Genomic DNA, 19,726 nt, shown 5'->3' with positions numbered 1-19,726 from the left:
GTGAGGCGAGCGCATGAGGACAGAGGCAGGGTAGGGAGAGAAGGTAGGAGGTGCAGGAATGCATCTCTATCTGCAGCAGGACACTTTAATATTTTATTTCTTAATGTAAATTTCTACATACAGATATAGACTTACAACTGATATGACTTACAATCAGACTGTTGGTCCCAAGCCCTGTCATAACTTGAGGACCACCTGTACTCAGGTGATGGTCTGCTTGTATCGTAGCCCCTCAGTGTTCAGTGCTTCAATAAACATAGATACATCCTTGTAGTTAAGAGGTGTATTTCTGAGTGTATAGCGCCTGTGTAAACATATTTGGTTGAATGGAATTACATAGATAACGCTCAGAATATACACCAAGTATCCAAACTTTCTGCTTACCCAGTACCTCTAAATCCCTGTGGTTGCTGGATTGTCTGGGATATTACTGTACTGGACTGGGTACTGCACACTGCACTTGCGCAAAGTCCTTCCATGGTTGCAATGCCAACCACTGATAAATAGTGTACATTTTCAAAAGCAGAATTTAGTGAGGATTGCTGTCAGTAGAATTTTGATATGGCCATTAGTTACTGAGAAAATTGAACAAGAGTAGACATTGATTGAAAGAAGATTATATTATAACTTTTACCATTTTCTTTTGGTGAAATTTAGAAGTTGACAATATAATCTTTTGTAAGCTGATGCGCTCCGCATAAGCACAGATATGATCATTTTAACTCGACACTCTTAGCTGCATAATTGTCTCGGCAAGTCTATTTGCACCTGTCCCCCCCCCATCTTTGTGGATATACCATTCACAGGTTTACCCCAAAATGCACAAAGTTGGCCCCAGAAGAATTTTTGCAGAACCACCCAATTCATGGTCTGCCTAGGGACGATTCAGCCATCCCTAAGGTGAGGATGATTTATAGATGCATAAAGCAGCATAAAATATTGTAAATAGCATTATTCATCAGTCAAACATACTATAGTCAGTTTCACTTCATCTGTCCATCAACAAAGTGTGTGACAGATGTGGCACCTGCACATTTCTAGTTTGTGAATACATGAAAATAAACTAACTTTTCTTTTCAATAATAGATATGAATAATTACGTATACATAAACTCACAACCGAACATGTCTCCTGACTACAAGTATGTATGTATGTATGTGCAGTATCAATCAATCAATGGGGACATACGCCGGGGGCGCGTTGCCTCGTCCACCCTTCGACGCCAAGTCTGAGGGTCCCTCCAGGCGAGTCTCCACGCAGGCCCCCCTTCCCATCCTAAGTATCTCCTGAAAGGATCTATTGGTTGCTCAAGCCACGAACTCCATGGGCGTCCCCTTGGCCACCTCCACTCAGGATTATCTCTTACAGAGACAACCCAATGAGCAAGATCAGCTTCTGGGTTGAGGGCTACATGCCTGTATAGCCGGAGTTGGCATTGATGGACCATGTAGGTAATAAATGTCGAATCAGTCTCACGGAGTAGTCGCTGGTTTGACGCAAAGTCATTCCAGTGATATCCCACGATTCTGCATAGACATTTATTACCAAAGGTATCAATCAGCCATTTAGTGTCCATGTCTCACAGCCATAGAGTAAGACAGAGAGCACAAGGGACTTGAAGATCTGGATCTTTGTCCTTCTGCACAGGTATCAACCATGCCATATACTTGCACTGAGGGAGTCCAAGCCAATCCGCCATAAGACTTCCTGGCGAGACTCACCATTGTTATGAACTACACTACAAAGGTATGTGAAATTTTCCGAGATCTCAATGTACTTGCCACACGCATGTACAGGCTGTATATACCGTTTCATCTAGCAAGCCTCCAAACACCTGGATCTTGGTCTTGGCCCAGGAGACCAAGTCCCAAGGGTTCTGCCTCCTCATGCAGTGCCTCGAGAGCCATCACCAAAACCTCCAGCAACTCCACCAGGATTACTGCATCATTGGCAAAAACAAGGGCAGTGACCCTGGTATTGCCAATGGATTCTCCACAATGTACAGTAAAAGTCAAATAATCCGGCATCCAGTTGTCCAGATATCTCAACAGTTCGTAATTTTCAGCTGAGGGTCACTTTTTACTTTTTTGGGGGTAGAATCAAAGCAAAATGGGGGAAAAATATAAAAAAAAATATTGAAAAAGAGAGACTTCAGGCCCTTATTCAAAAGCATTTCCTACAGTTGTCATCTCAGTTTATATTTACGAATTCTAACACGATTGGTTCCTTTCTTAAATACAGGCTGCCCAGCCACTTGTGCTCAGATAGTTGACTCGTTTTGTTGTCCTGACTGCCAAATTGGGTTTGAGAGTTAAACACACAGGAACTTGAGAGTTTGGAATATCTGAGCACAAGGAGCTGCCATATGGAACGGGTAGGCCATTACTGAGTCCTGTTTTTCCAGTAATTAGGAACCATTCAAGGGAGAAGGGACATAAAGCTAAGGAAGGTGATTATAAGCTCTGATAGTCCTGTCTCCCAATATATATATATATATATATATATATATATATATATATATATATATATATATATATATATATATATATATATATATATATATATATATATATATGTGTGTGTGTGTGTGTGTGTTTAAACAAAAACAGAGAAGTTTGTGTTAGTCCAAATAACTTCCTTTTTGTAGATTTAGAAACCTGTAAATAGAACAATATCCTTCACATGTACCGATTGCTTGAGATCATTTATATCGTGCTCATATAATACATCCTTACAAACACGTTTCATACGTTTCTTACATATTTCTTGCGAGTAATCAAGTAGTCTGGTAAGGGGTTATTATGGCAACCACTTGCATGGTTACTTAAGTATGAGGATGTGTGGGGTGTCCACTGATCCAAAAGTGCTCTGGCAGGTCACAAAAGTGCTCCAGGAAACCCACGGTTACTCAAATCTTTAACTTGATAACATCCACAGGCTACTCCAGATATTCAATGCTGTGGATGTTAAGGTTTGACTATACATATATGTTAGCATGAACTAAGCTCATGTTCAACTTACAAAAACCTATCAACACCACTAGGGTATTGCACAACATGAAGACCAAATCTGGAGAACCTGTCCATGCATTAAGACCTGCAAGTTAAAATTTTGGGCATTTTCTATCCAAAAGATATAGCAGGAATACACAGGTTTTCAAACTTCACACAAAATAGTAACTTACTGAGAAAGTCTAGAGGTAGAAACTATCACGCTTCCATAAACTCAAAAATTAACATAGGATCACTAAAACGGGCGAACGTACATCTACGTGAATGAGGTTTGGGAACGTGCAATGGGTATTGGGTTGATGTCGAGTTAGATGTCAAAGGTTCAAACTAGTGATGGATCAGTCGACAATGAGATGAAGCGACCCACAAGTTCACTAGCCCCGTGGTCGCCACTTCCACAAGCGGCTACAGCCAAGATTCCTGAAATTGGGAATTGTGGCATAGGTATGGTTGGTTGAGCAGGAAGAAAACTGCCATGATCTGGTGTTCCAACAATGTCACATGTGAGGAGCTGTACTACAAGCTCTTGGAACTTGAGTCTGTCTGCCTCCATTTCTTGCAACTTAAAGAGGATACAGGACCTTGAGCACAAGACAGCTGTCATTTCAGAAATGGCTCAATCATTACTTGAGGGCCTTGTGTCTTAACTTGGGAACACTTAGCATATCACTGTGAGGTCTGGAGAGCTCAAAACTATTGCTTCTCTAAACTAACATTAAACACAATGCAAATCAGAGCAGTGTTATGCATGACTTAATAATAATACACATGAAGCATTGCAAACTTCTTTCTGAATACATATATACATATATATGCTATGAATTTGCTATGGTTCAAGTGTAAGTTTTTTATGAGTTACAGGGGCTTGCTTTCTCTAATGTTTGGTCGAGCCAAAATGAGTTCAGGAAACTTCAAAACAGTGGCATCCTAAATCCTTCCATTGATTTAGTTCTTGACAGTTAGAGCTGGAGCAAGCCAATAAATTTCAAGGCAAGACAACGGAACAGCAACCTACCTCGGAGAGATTGGTGAGGGTGGCAGGTACGTGTACTGATCGACGGAGTTGTTGAGTGAACCCAGCTGATCATAGGTGATGGAGAGATCGGGAGAACTCAGGTGCTCTGGTGTGTCAATGTGGTCCGGGGAGTCCAACTGGATCACCTCAGCTTGCTTCTGTCGCAACTGTTGCTGTTGTTGTTGTTGCTGTTGGAGGTGCTGTTGCAACTGCAGCTTCAACTGTTGTTGCTGCTGGTATTGTTGCTGGTGAAGTTGCAGATGGTGGAAAGGTGACTGACCCAGCTGGACATGAGACTCAGTGTGGTCTAGACGACTTTTGGCCTTGTTTGTTCCACTCGTAACACGTTGTTTGTTCACAATATATCGGACGGGTTTTCGCACTGCTGTGCGGTTTGGAGTCTTTTTGTACAAACGCCGTGGCTCCTCATGCAATTTCTGAAATACCCCCATAATTAACTCCATATAAGGGTTCATTTATATACAATCAATTTTTAAAAAGATAAAATAATTCAGGGTATGAAATTAAGATTTTGCATGTTTACTTACTTTCCCCGGTTCATGATTATGTTCATGACATATTTCTTTGACAACTAGAGCTTGACCATCAATGGACGTTGATAGTCGAACCTTAAATGGGCAACCTCCTGCTGATGTTCTGGAAAAAAGAGATAAACTTAGTGAGTATGAATTCTTAACCCCTTGGCACGCTATAACGCAAATGGGAGGAAACAAAACATACATCGTAAGTTAACCCATGGCGCCATTGGCATTACATAAAAAAAAAAAAATATTATTCTAAAATAATTATTCCATTGATGCCACTTTTGGTGGGAGAGTAAAGGGGCAACTTTTGCAGGCGACATCATCAGCAACTGCTAGCCAGCAATTTTTGTGGCCAGAGAGTTTACACGGGAAGACAGCCGGGAAGTCTTACTCTTGGTCCTGGCAGAAATATTGTAAGTAACATAGCCCTACAAATTAGTCATTTCCACTGAGTAAATACATGGCAACAAATTAGCAACCTATCCTCACTAAATTAGATGTTTACCCACACTAATAAATGGGAAAAACTAGTCCCTGATGGTATAATAATCTTACTTATGAACACACACCAAGCTCATTCACTGATACTACTCGTAAGGGCTCGTTCACACTACAAGCAGAGCAGGGCAGAGCAGAGCAGAGCGGACCGGAGCGGCGCGGTTAGGTGTTCACATATAAGCAGAGCAGGGCGGCCTGCACAAGAATCATTCGCAGGCAACAGCCCGATAAACTCCTTGGTGTTTATCTTGAAGGATGATGAAAATGTAACAATTTACAAAGGAACATGGAATTTTGTTGTTAAAGCAAAGTCCCATGGCTGTGTGGGTCACTGATGATTGGGTATAGGATCAGAATATCACCAAATTAGCTTTTCTAAACATACGGCTATTATATATCATTAAATTTTACCTCAACTATGCACAATCTGGTCAGTTTTTGTAATTTTGGCTTCAGCAATAAAAATTCACCTATGTAGATAGCTTTTTGGCCATGTTGATGGAAGGGTGGAGACGTGGAGGACCGCTAGCTGCGAGCTGCAAAAAATACGACCAAATTTCCCGAGCGTGCCGCTCCACTCCACACTGCGCCGCTCTGCTTGAGGTGTGAACACCTGAGCGTCTGTACAGTCAACGATAGAGAGTAGTGTCATGGTTTTCAGAATGTTTAGCCTGGTGGCGGTATCTGGCAACTATACTACGGTGGCGCATTCACTGGTGATGTTAGTGACGCGTATCAGTGTGTACAGTGTGTGTGTGACCGTGAAATAATAATATTGTATAATATTATATTATATTATAATATAATGTAGTTAGAAATATACCAGATTACATGAATTCAATTTAGAAATGCAATAATGAATGTCTTCTACATGATGATGATGATGACGACGAGGTAAAACATCACAAAGTCTGAAACACTTTTTCTTATTAAACTTTGAAAAAACCGTGTGCAATGCTGTCCTTCACAGAGGCAGGCAGTGACTAATGCTCCTTACCATCAAACAGCAAATAGGCTTGAGGGTCTGTTGAACTCGCAGCCTTAATTCCCATCACTATAAAGCCTCAAAGACAATTCAGATTATCAAAAATCTAAAATCATTTCTCTGTGAAGATTACGTAATATCTAAGTATAAATACGTGTGTGTGTGTGTGTGTGTGTTGAGTGTGAGCGCAGAAAAGCCCGCGGTCGACGACGCCATCGTGTGAACGTTTATAGCCTATTATTACGTATAAATTTTTCAATAAAGAACAAGATCTCGGCTGTCAGGGATTTATTTTTGAAGTTAAAAGGCATAACAATCTCCCTTAGTAAGTGCAGTATATTTTTAAATGTATCATAGTTTGATAAACAACTTAGAATTGCTCTTGACTAAATTTGACCGAAACTAAAAGCTCGTGTCAAAATGTAGCGAAAGAGCCTAAAGAAAAAATATTTATTAAGCGTTAGCGACGGGCACTTTTGATAAATATCTATCTTAAAATTATGGAGAGTGCACCTGTGACCATCGATCACCACAACAGTACGATTTCGATAGGATGTAATAATTTTCATGTCGCGTGGAGGGGTTGCCAGATGTCGCTTTCTGAACAAAACTTACTGGACAGTGTGACACTGCTCTCTATAGCCAACTGTACATTCAAAACTATCCAAAAATTAATGCCGCTACTAACCGCTCTGCTCTGCTCTGCTTGTAGTGTGAACGAACCCTAATGCATATTTTCTTAACTAGATACATTTAAAGTGTTGTTGTTGTTGTTTAGGACTGCTGGCATTTGACTGAAGTGTTTGGTGAGGCTGGGCCATAATACCGAGGCCCATGGCAGGCTGTTCATGAGTGGGCTATATACATTATTTACCTCGACGATATATCCATTATAAATCCCTCTGTGCCTTACTTATTTGATTCTACCAATGTATGCCCTTCCTCTTCTCTCTAAAGTTATATTTGGAGCCAAGGCGATGTCAAAGAAGGTATTTATCTAAGATATAACCACTATAACTTCTTTTGTGCCCAACTCATTTAATATTACCAATGGAGCCACAGAGTTGTCAAAGAGAATCACCAAGTCGAGACCATCAGCAGTTTTGGGCAAGCTATTTTTCCCTAATTCTAACTCCACTGATATTTTCACATATGCTCCTCATGCAACATCTAACCAACTCGATTTGACTCACTGTAATAATTTAACATTTTTAATACCACCATTTGGTCAGTGATTATGAGCAAGGACACAGCACACAGGCTGAACATGTTTTAGTATGGCAGCAAAAGTTGCTACTGTAGGAACCCAGAAGCCCCGCTGCCCTGACAAAGCCACAGATACTAACCCGGCTTAAACAAGGAAGTAGACGTGAGAAAAAGGAAATGAGGCGAAGTCAAGCCACATGTAAGCACCAGGCCTAAACAGAGGTGGGCAGACCCAATAACTGTGAGGGGAAACGATAAACAATGGACAAAGAGAAAACACATAACATGACCAGCGCCCAAAACAAGCAGGGTGCAAGCACACATAGCCAGTAGGCAAAAAAGGTGTGGCAAGCAGAAGGCATTCCCATAAGTGGAGGAATGAAGTGGGTGTGATGACAAATGCAAACAGAGCAAATAAGTGAAAGTGGATATGTTTTTGAAGATAATGACGAATAGCAGAAAGGTAAATAACATGGGTGGTTACTGACAAAATGTCTTGCCAAAAGGGCATCAATAAGAAACTAGACCATTGGTTATGTGGAAAAGTTGGTGTGACAAGTGTTATTAGCCCGGCCGAAAGCTAAGAAACGAGTTGAGTAGAACTAGTGCATTTAGCAGAGCTAGTCCAGCTCTCACAGGAAGCAGATTCAACAGCCCAGCTATGGCTGTGGTGATCATCTTACTTGTGAGCAGAAATTAGAGATTCTAGGGCAAGTAACAACTCAGTGTAAATTAATGGCCTAGAGCAGGAGTTCCCAAGCTTTTCCTAGCACAACCCCATTCAGCACTTTAAACTGTTCATATATATATATATATATATATATATATATATATATATATATATATATATATATATATATATATATATATATATATATATATATATATATATATATATATATATATATATATATATATATATATATATATATATATATATATATATATATATATATATATATATATATATATATATATATATATATATATATATATATATATATATATATATATATATATATATATATATATATATATATATATATATATATATATATATATATATATATATATATATATATATATATATATATATATATATATATATATATATATCCCAAGTGTTTATGTTTATTTCTACATTTACAGCACTACTGTGAATTTTAGGTCAAGGAATGATGGATTAATTGAGTGTTTCCGTTTCTTGGTGGAAGTTTCAGATGGTGTCTTTAAAAACCTCTCCATAATGGCTGGCCGCTGGAAAAGGAATTGTACTCATATTACTAAATATATTTCAATTAATGTTATTAATCAGCAATGTAAATAAAGTATTTTCAAGAGTAACGCAACATCATCACTTCTATTCCCAATGTGATACCTCCTTTGCTGCGCAATACATAACATAGCATTGCACCATCTTACCACACTAACAAGGGCCGCTTTCAGTCATTTTGTTTGTTTTGATCGTTGCCAATGGCGGCGATCGCCGCTATGGTATTTCCACTTAAAACTAGCCGATGGGGTAGTGGCGGCTGCGGGGTTAGCCTAGCTACGCACCTTACCACACACTCTCAACACCTCTCGCTTCCTCTGCAGCCGCCACTACCCCATAGGCCAGTTTCACGTGGAAAACTATAGCGTCGATCGCGGCCATTGGTAACGATCAAAACAAGCAAAGTGACTGAAAGCGGCCCTTGTAAAACACCACATAAAATTGCGGGGGTGAAAGCACAAGTGAGTGCTCTCACTCCTGCACAGAGGTTGATTTGTTATGTGAATTTAATTTCATCAGTTATAAAAAACCATGGAAGTGAGGATTCTTTTACATATATACCAAAGTTCTACGGGTGCTGACAATAATGATGATGTGAAATTTTTGGAATAAATTAGTAAATAGGGAGATAAAACGAAATTTAGATTCCGCGAATTCCACGAGATGTAATAAGAGCGGGGAGGGTAGTAATGGAGTGAGGGAGAGGGGGATTCAACGGTCAGTCGTGACTCGTGTGAGGGTGCTTGAAGCAATTATTTATTATTTGACTTGTTATTTATTCTCAATGAAAGTACTATACAGCACTGAATTTCACATGGTCTCGTAATCCCTGCTTGGATATTTCGTACACCCAGACCTTGGGGGTACCTCAGCGACCCCACCAACCCCATGACCTCTTTATGACCCCACATAATGAGCATTCCGACCCCACTTGGGGTCCCGACCCTGGTTTGGGAACCCCTGGCCTAGAGATTAAGGTGTAAGAAATGTGTGGTTGGATTACTTGTATAGTGATTGCTTTGGCATTAGGAGGTGAGTGAGATGGAGAACCACTGCCTGTGGTATGACTTGTGCTTCTATGAGTTTTGTAGGTAATAGGTAACAATTTTACTTAAGTATCTTTGTTGTATTACGATGATTTGTGATTTTATCATACGTCTTGTGCACTGATGATGTGCCATGATTAGTGTTCTTTGCTACCAAGATGTTGTATGTTGAGTGGGGTGTTATGTATTTTCATTAGTTTAAAGCAAACTTGAGATAGATTTTTTCCCTTGTTTAATCCCCAGATCCAGTCTCCATATCAACTTGAACTCAGACCCCGTTACCATGGATACAACACATTAAGGTTGCTTAACCCTTTCATTGCTAAACGCTCGCAGCGAGCGTTAGGCATATTTGCTGGTGGTGCTAAACGCTCGCTGTGAGCTCCAGCCACACTCAAATCTCCTGCGTATGAGTGTTCCAACAATATTTCTTACAATACAGGATTGCCAATTGAGTGGGTTCTTCACTAAATTTGGTGGAAAATCATATCAGCCCAGCATGGAAATTCTACGGACGAGTAACTGGTGGATGCTCTTGCCCAATATAGCGGCATTTTTGCATAGCTTCACCTATCACCTGACTGATTCTTTGACCAAATAGTTGTAAATATTGCAGTTGGCAATACTACCTTGCCAGAACCTCAAGAAGAGATGTCTGCAGTTCTCTCAAAATGGCTGATCATCCTGCACGCACTGACGTAAGGGTTCACATTCATCACTCCCTGAACGTGCCTGTACGTTCACAGGAGAGGCATACATAACCAAATCCTATAGATCTGGGTCTTCTCTTTCCATTTTTTTTTTTTTTTTTTTTTTTTTAGCTGTGATGAATAGTTTTTGAGATACAAAGATTAAAAGAGACACCCCCGACTGCGCCTGAGAGGTTAGTCGCGTCCCGCACCACGCGCAAAGAAAGGGTTAAAGCTTGATGAAGAAGTTTTCTAGTGTGTCCATATTCATCAGTTAAAGAAGAGAATAAACAAGTGAGTCTGAAGGAGGAACCACAAAACTGATGTTGCTGGTGAAGACCAACATGCTGGACGTTTTTTCCCCAAACACAGACCAAAAACAGTTCTCAACGACAACAGTAGCTGCAAGTTGCCCCGTGTAAAGCCCTTTCAACCCCTTCACTATAGGCAGGCAAAAAGGGCGCTCTGCCCCCATATCCGGGATGGCCGCACGCACCAAATTTTTAATGCCATAACTGAATATAACTCTAGTAACCCCTTCATGACGATGATGCCGCAGGCGTCATATAGTTCTATCTGACGTGGGCAACGAGCATGACACCAGCGCCTGAGAGCAAGAAGATCTCTGGAAATTGAACGGCGCGCATAACTATATATCTGTCGATGCTAAGTGACTAACTGGCACCTCTTTTGTCCCTTACAGAGATTCGTATTCGAATACATTCGAATAATGTATTTAGATGTATTCGTATTTGTATTCGAATAATTGTCATCTGACATCAAAGTATTCGCATTTGTATTCGAATACTTGAGAAAAGTATTCGTATTCTTCGAATAATATGCCAAATAATCTTAAATCCACCATCAGAAACAAGTTATTGTTCCTTCCAAGTTACAAATCTTCGTTCCTTTTTGTCCGACGTGTATGATACAGGTCAATTGCATTTCAACCTACTTGTGAGGCCTCTCTCGATCACTATATCCTTCCCCTACCATTCACTCTTCCTTCCCTCATCCTCTAATGGTGTCATGACTTGTATGAGACCCGTATACCGTCCCTCCCCTTCCCTCCCTCGCCCCTGCTAGCTAGCTGAATCTACGAGACCGAGACGCATATTCACCCTGGCCGCTTCTTACCAGTACCAGTATTCTCCCTCAGTCTGTCACTCAGTTAAGTTCTCGTTTTTGTTACTAATACACAGTAGTCATGACTAGTCCTCCAGCCACGTGGAAACGACTGCCGTATACGCAGAAATATACAGAAAAATGAGAAAGTGACCCGTTGTTTAAAAGTTGGTTGACAAGAAGCGGCAAGGTGCCTATGTATTTCCACAGTAAACTGTGTAATTCTGACGGCAAGGCAGGTAAATCAGAAATAGAAAAGCATGCTGCTGGGGCAAAACATAAGAAGATAGTTGAAAGTGCAAAACATTTAGTTAGTGTACTTGATATGCCTAGTGTTTGTAGAGAAAAGCATGCATGGATTGTTGGAACTTATGACAGCTGACATCTACAAAACTTCAGATCTACAGGAACAGCAGTCATTCTAGGTAGGTAACAATAAAGGCTAACTATGTTTGCAAGTAGCTACCATCATATATATATATATATATATGTATATATATATATATATATATATATATATATATATATATATATATCTATATATACAGTAAAACCCGATTATCCGAAATGGAAGGGGAAGCCTCTTCGATAAGCGATTTTCGGATAATCCGGATTTATGGCCGCCATTTTGTGAGGTCAAGCACAGGTAGAACGATGCGCGACTGCCCAGTGTGAAGTGTGTGACGCGACTGCCGCCGACTGACGATGTAAACAATGAAACCAACAAACACACGCCACGCTAAACAAAGTAGTACGCTTAAAACATGTGATGTAAATGTTTTATTGTATGTTTGTCTGTGTGTCTCCTTGTCTGGACCAGTGTATGTTGATACTTGTGAGCGTTGCAGATCTGAATTGTGAATGTTGCAGAGTGCGATTGTGAATGGTTGTGCAAGCTTGCAAGTGTGACCTTGATGCATCGTGCAGGTGGAGACACAGTATGATGACTCATATTATAGCGCAACTCTTAAGTTGGAAGTTGAATGTTGAATGTAGTGTATAGGGGATTAGTGTTTGTGTCGTTGTCTTGAGAGTACGTGTGAGAGTAGTCGTGCAGTAGTTTGTTCGTTACCGCACCTACGCCCTTGCTGGGGCGAAGGTGCGGACGTGGTGTTGTTAAGAGTTTGTTTAATGTTTAGTGTCTAATACATTGATCTATTCGTTACAAGCTATTTCGGCAATACGTATTAGAAAGCATATTCATTTTAACTGTTCTTATCAATTTTAAATGTGTTAATATAGTACATATGTAGTTACTTTTATTTATTTTTGATGTTTTATAACGTTTTAGTATAGAAAAAAAAATTAATTGCAGTATCCAGATCAATTTCGATAATCCGGTTTTTCGGATAATCCGCCGGATAATCGGGTTTTATATATATATATATATATATATATATATATATATATATATATATATATATATATATATATATATATATATATATATATATATACATATACACAGGTAACTCTCGATTTACGCGAGTAAATCTGCAGGGTGCGCCAGAACATTTTCTATAAAACATCTTTTATGACTTTTTCTGTTTCAAAGTGTATTTTTCAAAGACTTATGCGTTATGGGGGATCTCCCAAGAAAAACTTTTGCGGTTTAACGGGGTTAACTCATAAAAATAATGAACATGCATTATACATCAGAATATGAGGAATTTCAAGTTGCCCAAAGAGAAAGCACATATGTCTGATCATGTTATTAAACCAGTATGTCACAAATGATGTTAACCCGGTAGCAGCGACGGGCCAAATTTGTGGCTTCACCGTGTAGCAGCGACGGGCCAAATTTGTGCCATGATATTTACCCCCAAAAATAGATTAAACATAATCTGATCACAAATGTTTTGATATATATTATGAAATGGGTTGTGTGAGGGGTGATTTTTTCTCATTTTTCTCGCTTGGAGGGACCATTTAGAAATATGATCCCCACTGCTACTGGGTTAATATAGGCTTTCAGTATACCTCTACAATTAAAATCATGTCAGTATCAAAGAAAACATTTTTTTTCCAATGCTTGTGTATATGAAATTTCTTGTAAGGATTGTTAATTGATTGACATTGGTAGAACAGGTGGGATCTTGACATGTGAATGAAAGCGCACTAGTATGCAATTTGAAGCGCTAATGAAAACAGTGGTTCATCCCACCGATGCATCCTGACAATTTTCAACTATCACTGAGTGGCACAAGATTACCCACATGCTGCCCAGATCTTCAATCAACCCTAACTTCAGCGACTTAGTACAAATGAAGCACCGGTGGGCAGCATGGACCAAGCAAGTCATATATTACGGCAAACACTAAGAATAAAATTTGCCTGTATCACAAACAGGCTCCAAGAGACCTCTCAAGAGAGCCAACCGGTACTACAGGCATCACCTAAAAAATAAAATGAAAAAGAGAAAAAAGTGGAAAACAAATCAGAAGACTAACTGTGTGGGATAATAGACATCTGTTGTATAAAATAACGATTTGAAGAACTTGGTATTATCAAACCAATGTGTATAAAAAACAATTATATCCTTTTAGGCAGCGCACACTCGGGGAATCCCCTGGCCACATCCCTGCCAAACTTAGCCTTATTATTGGATTATAACACCCATTCCCTCTGCCACCCGAACTCACATTCTCTCTCTCTCTCATTTATTGTGCTGTGCAAGCAACTGCTCTTGAAGGTAGAATTATTGTCTTTGTTAGCCTTTCCTCTAAGAAATACTCGTCCACATTGTGAAAAAGTTCTTTCTCCGGGCTGAGGAGCATACAGGAGCGAATCAGAGTGGCTGCCATCGTGGGTGGAGGTCAGGGAGGAAGTTCAAGGAAGTGACAAGGTGTCCTTGACCAATGACAAAGTTGGAAAGCGATATTTCCAAGTGTTATGGAATTTATACAATTTACTACTATTATCCTAAAAGTGACACATTCATCACACTAAACAGCCCAATTTCATAATTACGAAAACTTTAATACACAATTTCAAATAATAAATAGCTAACAGAAGAGTACAGTAACTCAATTTATGCGAGTATTGCATCCTTGAAGAGGTCGCGTAAATCAAAAACAATGCAAATCAAACAAGAGGTAGGTTTCTGTCGAAAAATAAATATTCACTTCATTCAGTGGAGAGAGAGAGAGAGAGAGAGAGAGAGAGTGTCCATATCACCAAGATATCTACTCAGGCACTCAGTCTCAGCCTCACTCATGTGAGGAAGAAATGAGGGACACCATGAGCGACTGGCTAGTATTGGTACCGGTACCGAGCAATCTGGTACCGGTACCATACCGTATAGCTGGTACCGGTACCTGCCCACCCCTATTGTTGAGTAGCGTGGCAGCGTGGGCACTGTATTGTTGTTCGAGTGGCGTGTGGGAAAAACTGAGCTCAGCTGTGTGGCCGCGGCGCCGTGTGAGTCCAGTTGCATGAGACATGGTGGCCACTCCATAAAATATCGCGTATAGGTGGAAAAAATGTGTAAATTAAACCTTTATTTGGATTTTGGCCCCGCATTATTTCAAAAACGCATAAACCAAATTCGCATAAATCGAGAGTTACCTGTAATAATAAATAGCTAGCAGGAGAGTTGGATCTAGTCATGGATCTAGAAAAAGCTTATGACTCATGCGATCAGTGAAATACACAGTAATTAATCAAACATTAGGATAATCTAATATTCCATGTAATAAGCAGTGATCTGGAACATTATTTTTTATTGTTATATAAGCAAAATCTCAATTTATCAGAAATTTTTTTAACGTTATTTGCTTAGTGGTATTTTCCTCGACAGTTCAGTAAAATACTGTAATAAATCAAACAACAGGATAATCTAATATTCCAAGTAATAAGTAGTGATCTGGAGTATTATTTTTTTATTGTTATGAAAGCAAAATTTTCACTTATTAAGAATTTTTATTTATTCATTTATTTTTTACGTTATTTGCTACGAGGGTCATTTTTCCTCTACAGCTAATTACTGTTACATAATGCAATGCTTATATTTTGGAAGAAAACTGTTACCAAACTTTATATGTATTTGGATGCCTGTTTTTTTTTCTTTTTACATATATACTTATTACCTTATAATTTTTTATTTAATACCTGGTACCATTGCAACACATCTGAGCCCTGGCTGAGAACAAGTCCTTGCCAGTGATAACTGGGCAGAAGACATCTAGTTAACGAACACTGACTACAGCTTGTGTCATCAAATTTGGCCCAGTGTAACGAAACGTTCATTAACTTGCATAACATGCTACAGAATAAAGACACATTCTTTAATTCCATGTCTATGGAATATCACAGTACTATTATACCATAATTATTCCAAGCTATTATGCACACCTAATAAAGCAATTAGTCAGTCATTAAATCTCATACAAAACATCCTATTGAGATAAGAGAATAAAGAACAGTACTGTAACATTTAGTAGAGATATGCTTCAACTTAAAATACTGATAAGATAAGGCTTACTTCAGATATCTTATCTACATTCTGCATCAGACTCTGCATCAGTTAAAGCTTCCAAGACAATTTCTCTTTTATAAAATCCTCTTACAATAACTTGATATGTAATACATACTGATTGTGTATTTTTGTTTGGTCAGATGGTCTCCGCCCTCCAAAGACACAGGAGTAGGTCAGCTCGGCATACTTAAGGGCTGGGTTGAGGGACTTGCGGCGAGCCCTCTTGGCAGCAGCTACCACAGTTCTGGAGTCCCGAACCCAAAGCTGAACTTGTTCGAGGTCTTGAAATTCCTCCAAACGACTGCTTAGCTCATCAAATGTATAAAACTTGCTGCCCACTTTGAGCATCGCCGCAGCCTCCACACCCCCTGAGGCAAAAATTAATTTATGTTAACTAACTATTATTAACCAGAACATCAATTAAATAAATGGAAAAACTAAAATGTCTACAAGCATTCTGGCTATCCAATTTGTTTACTTTTAGCTTATCCTTTCTCAATGGCTTAAAATTTTAAAAGCAAAAAGTACAAAGTAAATATAAATCATTGATAGCCATTCTTCATCCTATCACCATATGAGAAAAAATAGTAATTGACAATAAGTCACTGGTCCAAGAAGTTAAGGATGAAAAAACACCTATATATAATGCATTTCAAATCATCCTCAGGCCAGTTCCTAAGCTATTAATTGCCAGTGCATACAAATCATAGGTGTGACTGGAGAGCTGAGTCTTGGGGGAAGGAAGTAGACAGGGATAAAGGAGGTGGGTGGCTTGATATAGATGATGGTAGACTCACAGTGATGAACGTGCCAGTTTTTATACGTAACTGATGATCATAATGGTGATTATGATTTAGATCTACACAGCCATATACCCTTCCATATAGCCATAAAAGTATATATGTTTGCCCATTCCTCCAAACATCTGCATGGCAAATATCTTCAATCTGAGGAATCTGTGGCTGGATAGGAAGGAACTACAAGCTCATACCCTCTTTCCTGAATATTCCCTATCTTTGGTATATACATGAACTTTAGGAGCTTCTGCCTCATGAGGGCAATGTTCCCTGGGTGCTGTATGAGGCAAGGCCAAGGCATCACCACCATTCTTCACTTTGCTGGAGGTTTTCCATTTCGTACCCAATGGTGTTCAAGGTTGCTGCCACACTGATGGTTTGGGACTGTAGCCAGGAATTTAGCGAGTTCCCTCTTAACCCAGTACCAGTAATAGGCCAAATTTGTGGCTTTAACATGTATCAGCGACCGGCCAAATTCTTGTTTTGACCAGAACCCCCCAAAATAGAGAATACATAAATTGATCACAAATGCGTTGATATGTACATATAAAGGTTTGCGTGTGATAATTTTTTCTCATTCATTCGCTTAGAGGGGCCTTTAACCCTTAAACTGCTAAACGCTCGCAGCGAGCGGTAGCGCCTTTGCTGGTGGTGCTAAACGCTTACTGCGAGCTCCAGTCGCACTCAAATTTCCCGTGTATGAGTGTTCCAACACTATTTCTCACTCCACAGCATTGCCAATTCAGTGGGTTTCCCACTAAATTTGGTGGAAAATCGTATCAGCCTAGCGGGGAAAATCTGCGGACGAGTAACTGGTGGATGTTGTTGTCCAATATTGTGGCATTTTTGCATAGCTTCACCAATCACCTGACTGATTTTCTTACCAAATAGTTGTAAATTTTGCAGTTGGCAATACTACCTTGCCAGCACCCCGTGAAGAGATTTCCGCAGTTGCCTCAATATGGCTGACTGTCGCGCACGCACTGACATAAGTGTTCACAGGCAACACCCCCTGAACGTGCCTGTACATTCGCAGAAGCATACATAACCAAATCTTACAGCTCTGGGCCTCCTCTTCCCAATAGCATTTTTGTTTTTTAGCTGTGATGAATAGTGATGAATAGTTTTTGAGACCCCTCCCCCCGTTCGGCTTCCAGAGTACGCCTGGGGGGGATAGTCGCCTCCATCGCCGTGTGCAATGAAAGGGTTAAGAAACATGATCCCTGCAGCTACCGGGTTAAAGGTGCGACTTTACCCCTGACTTCTCGGGTGTGTGCTGGGAAGCAGTTGAAGAGGTGGGTGCCCTTCCTTGATGTATTGAAGGCCAGTCTGATGGCAGGTGAAGATGGGCACATTTTCTTCCCATTCTGGATCCACCAGGTTTTATGCATTTTATGGGCTGTCTTGAGTGGATTGATCTGATCCTTGAGGATTTTCCTCACATAAATAATCGGGTATCTTTCCAGTTTTCTTCAGGTGGAGTAATTTTTATTAAGCTAGTCTCTGCCAGTAGTTTACTTTTCCTTGCACCTGTTGGTCATATGATTAAATGCTGTCCCTTTGATTGGGTGGAAAGGGTTTATTTATGTGGAGCCCAGAGTCAGAAGCAGTAATCAACGCAGGGTACTATTACTGCTTTCCATAGCGTGATGAGGGCTGTGGGATCCCATGTGCATAAAGTTCCAAGAACGTACTCCATTAATAGTTAGCATTGTCACTTTCCTCAATGTGGACATCAAAGATTACATCTCTCAACAAGGTCATTCCCAGGTCCCTGATGGATGGTGTTATTGATAGTGGTACTGCTTGGGCCTTGGAATGTTGTTGTTTTTCATTTTTGCCAAACTTAACTACTACAACTTTTTCATTAAACTCCACATCATGCCCATTTGTATATTGTGCACAGGTCTTGTAATTTTATCATGTTCTGTATTCTATTTATTGGTCCAGGAAATTAATATCATCTAAAGGGCTTCACTAAAAGTACTTTCCTAACTGCACATGAGATTTGGAGGGATCATTAAATTGCACATCATACCCATTTACATATTGTGTGCAAGTTTTGTAATTTTATCTGTATGATATCTATGGGTCTAAGAAATGGATATCTAGAGGGCTTCATTAAAGTACTTCCCGAACTGAACATATGAGATTGAGAGGGATCAATTTTGCACAAGATCGATGTTTTACGAGAGCATAAACGGTACTTTTAGAGCATTACATAATCTACAGGTTGGCCAGCCCGCCGCCCCACCCCCGCCGCGGCCTCACCTCACGAGCACATGGCTTCAGGTGAAAGCATTCTTCCGCTTCTCCCTGCCGTGCCCCGCCGTGATAGCCAAGACAGATCAAGACGACACCTTTCCCAAATGCCTAGATGCCTTCCCTGACAAACTTCACCACCCCGCGACGAAAAAAGTGATAAAACCTCTGTCGCCTCTCACCCCTCCCGGAGAAACTAGCCGCGAACCTTTCCTTCAAGTTCAAGGTCGTAACACTAAATGGTTAATCCCGCTTAATTAACCGATAAATCCACCACCACCACGACGGCGACTCCAGGTGAATGGTGAGATGATGAGGACTTGAGAAACTCACCGCAAACCTTTCCTTCAAGTTCAAGGTCATAACACTAAAACGTTAATCCCGCTTAATTAACCGATAAATCCACCACCACGGCGACTCCTGGCGAATAATGAGCTGGAAAAGAACGGTAAATCACACGCCAAATGGTTCAGACTCAGAGTACGGGACGTTTTTATCTAATTATACCGCGTCTTACAATCACCCGCTGGACTCCCTCTCCATCCACCTCTAAACTTTCACGGGATTTTGGGAGAAAGTACACACGTAGACGCCCCGCCACCTGGTCCAGTCCATCCCTGGTGCCCTGCCCCCCGTACCTTGCTTAATAGTTGTGTGTTGATTGGTGAAACTCGTCTTATTTAGTCCATTTTGTGGGCGAGTTTCTACTGCCTCGTGCACGCCATATCAACACACAACTATAGAGGACGGGACCTTCCTGCTAACAAGTGACGCCCACCATCCGCAACATCCATCTT

General features: G+C 40.2%; 1 protein-coding gene across 1 annotated transcript in view; it reads right to left on the bottom strand.

Annotated features, from left to right (window-relative positions):
• The window catches only part of LOC126998806 (uncharacterized), a 39,579-nt gene extending 19,853 nt beyond the window's left edge, over positions 1-19,726 (bottom strand). The window contains exons 1-4 of the mRNA XM_050860893.1: positions 19,568-19,726; positions 15,986-16,238; positions 4,575-4,683; positions 4,027-4,463 (exon numbers count right to left, since the gene is read on the bottom strand). Of these exons, the coding sequence (XP_050716850.1) occupies positions 4,027-4,463; positions 4,575-4,683; positions 15,986-16,218 (779 nt within the window). The 5' untranslated portion in view covers positions 16,219-16,238; positions 19,568-19,726. The remainder of the gene's footprint in view (positions 1-4,026; positions 4,464-4,574; positions 4,684-15,985; positions 16,239-19,567) is intronic.

The sequence above is a fragment of the Eriocheir sinensis genome, chromosome 2, assembly GCF_024679095.1.
Source record: "Eriocheir sinensis breed Jianghai 21 chromosome 2, ASM2467909v1, whole genome shotgun sequence".
Classification (NCBI taxonomy): Eukaryota; Metazoa; Arthropoda; class Malacostraca; order Decapoda; family Varunidae; genus Eriocheir; species Eriocheir sinensis.
The sequence above is the reverse complement of the archived record's forward strand: the minus strand, read 5'-3'. Positions and strand labels throughout refer to the sequence as shown.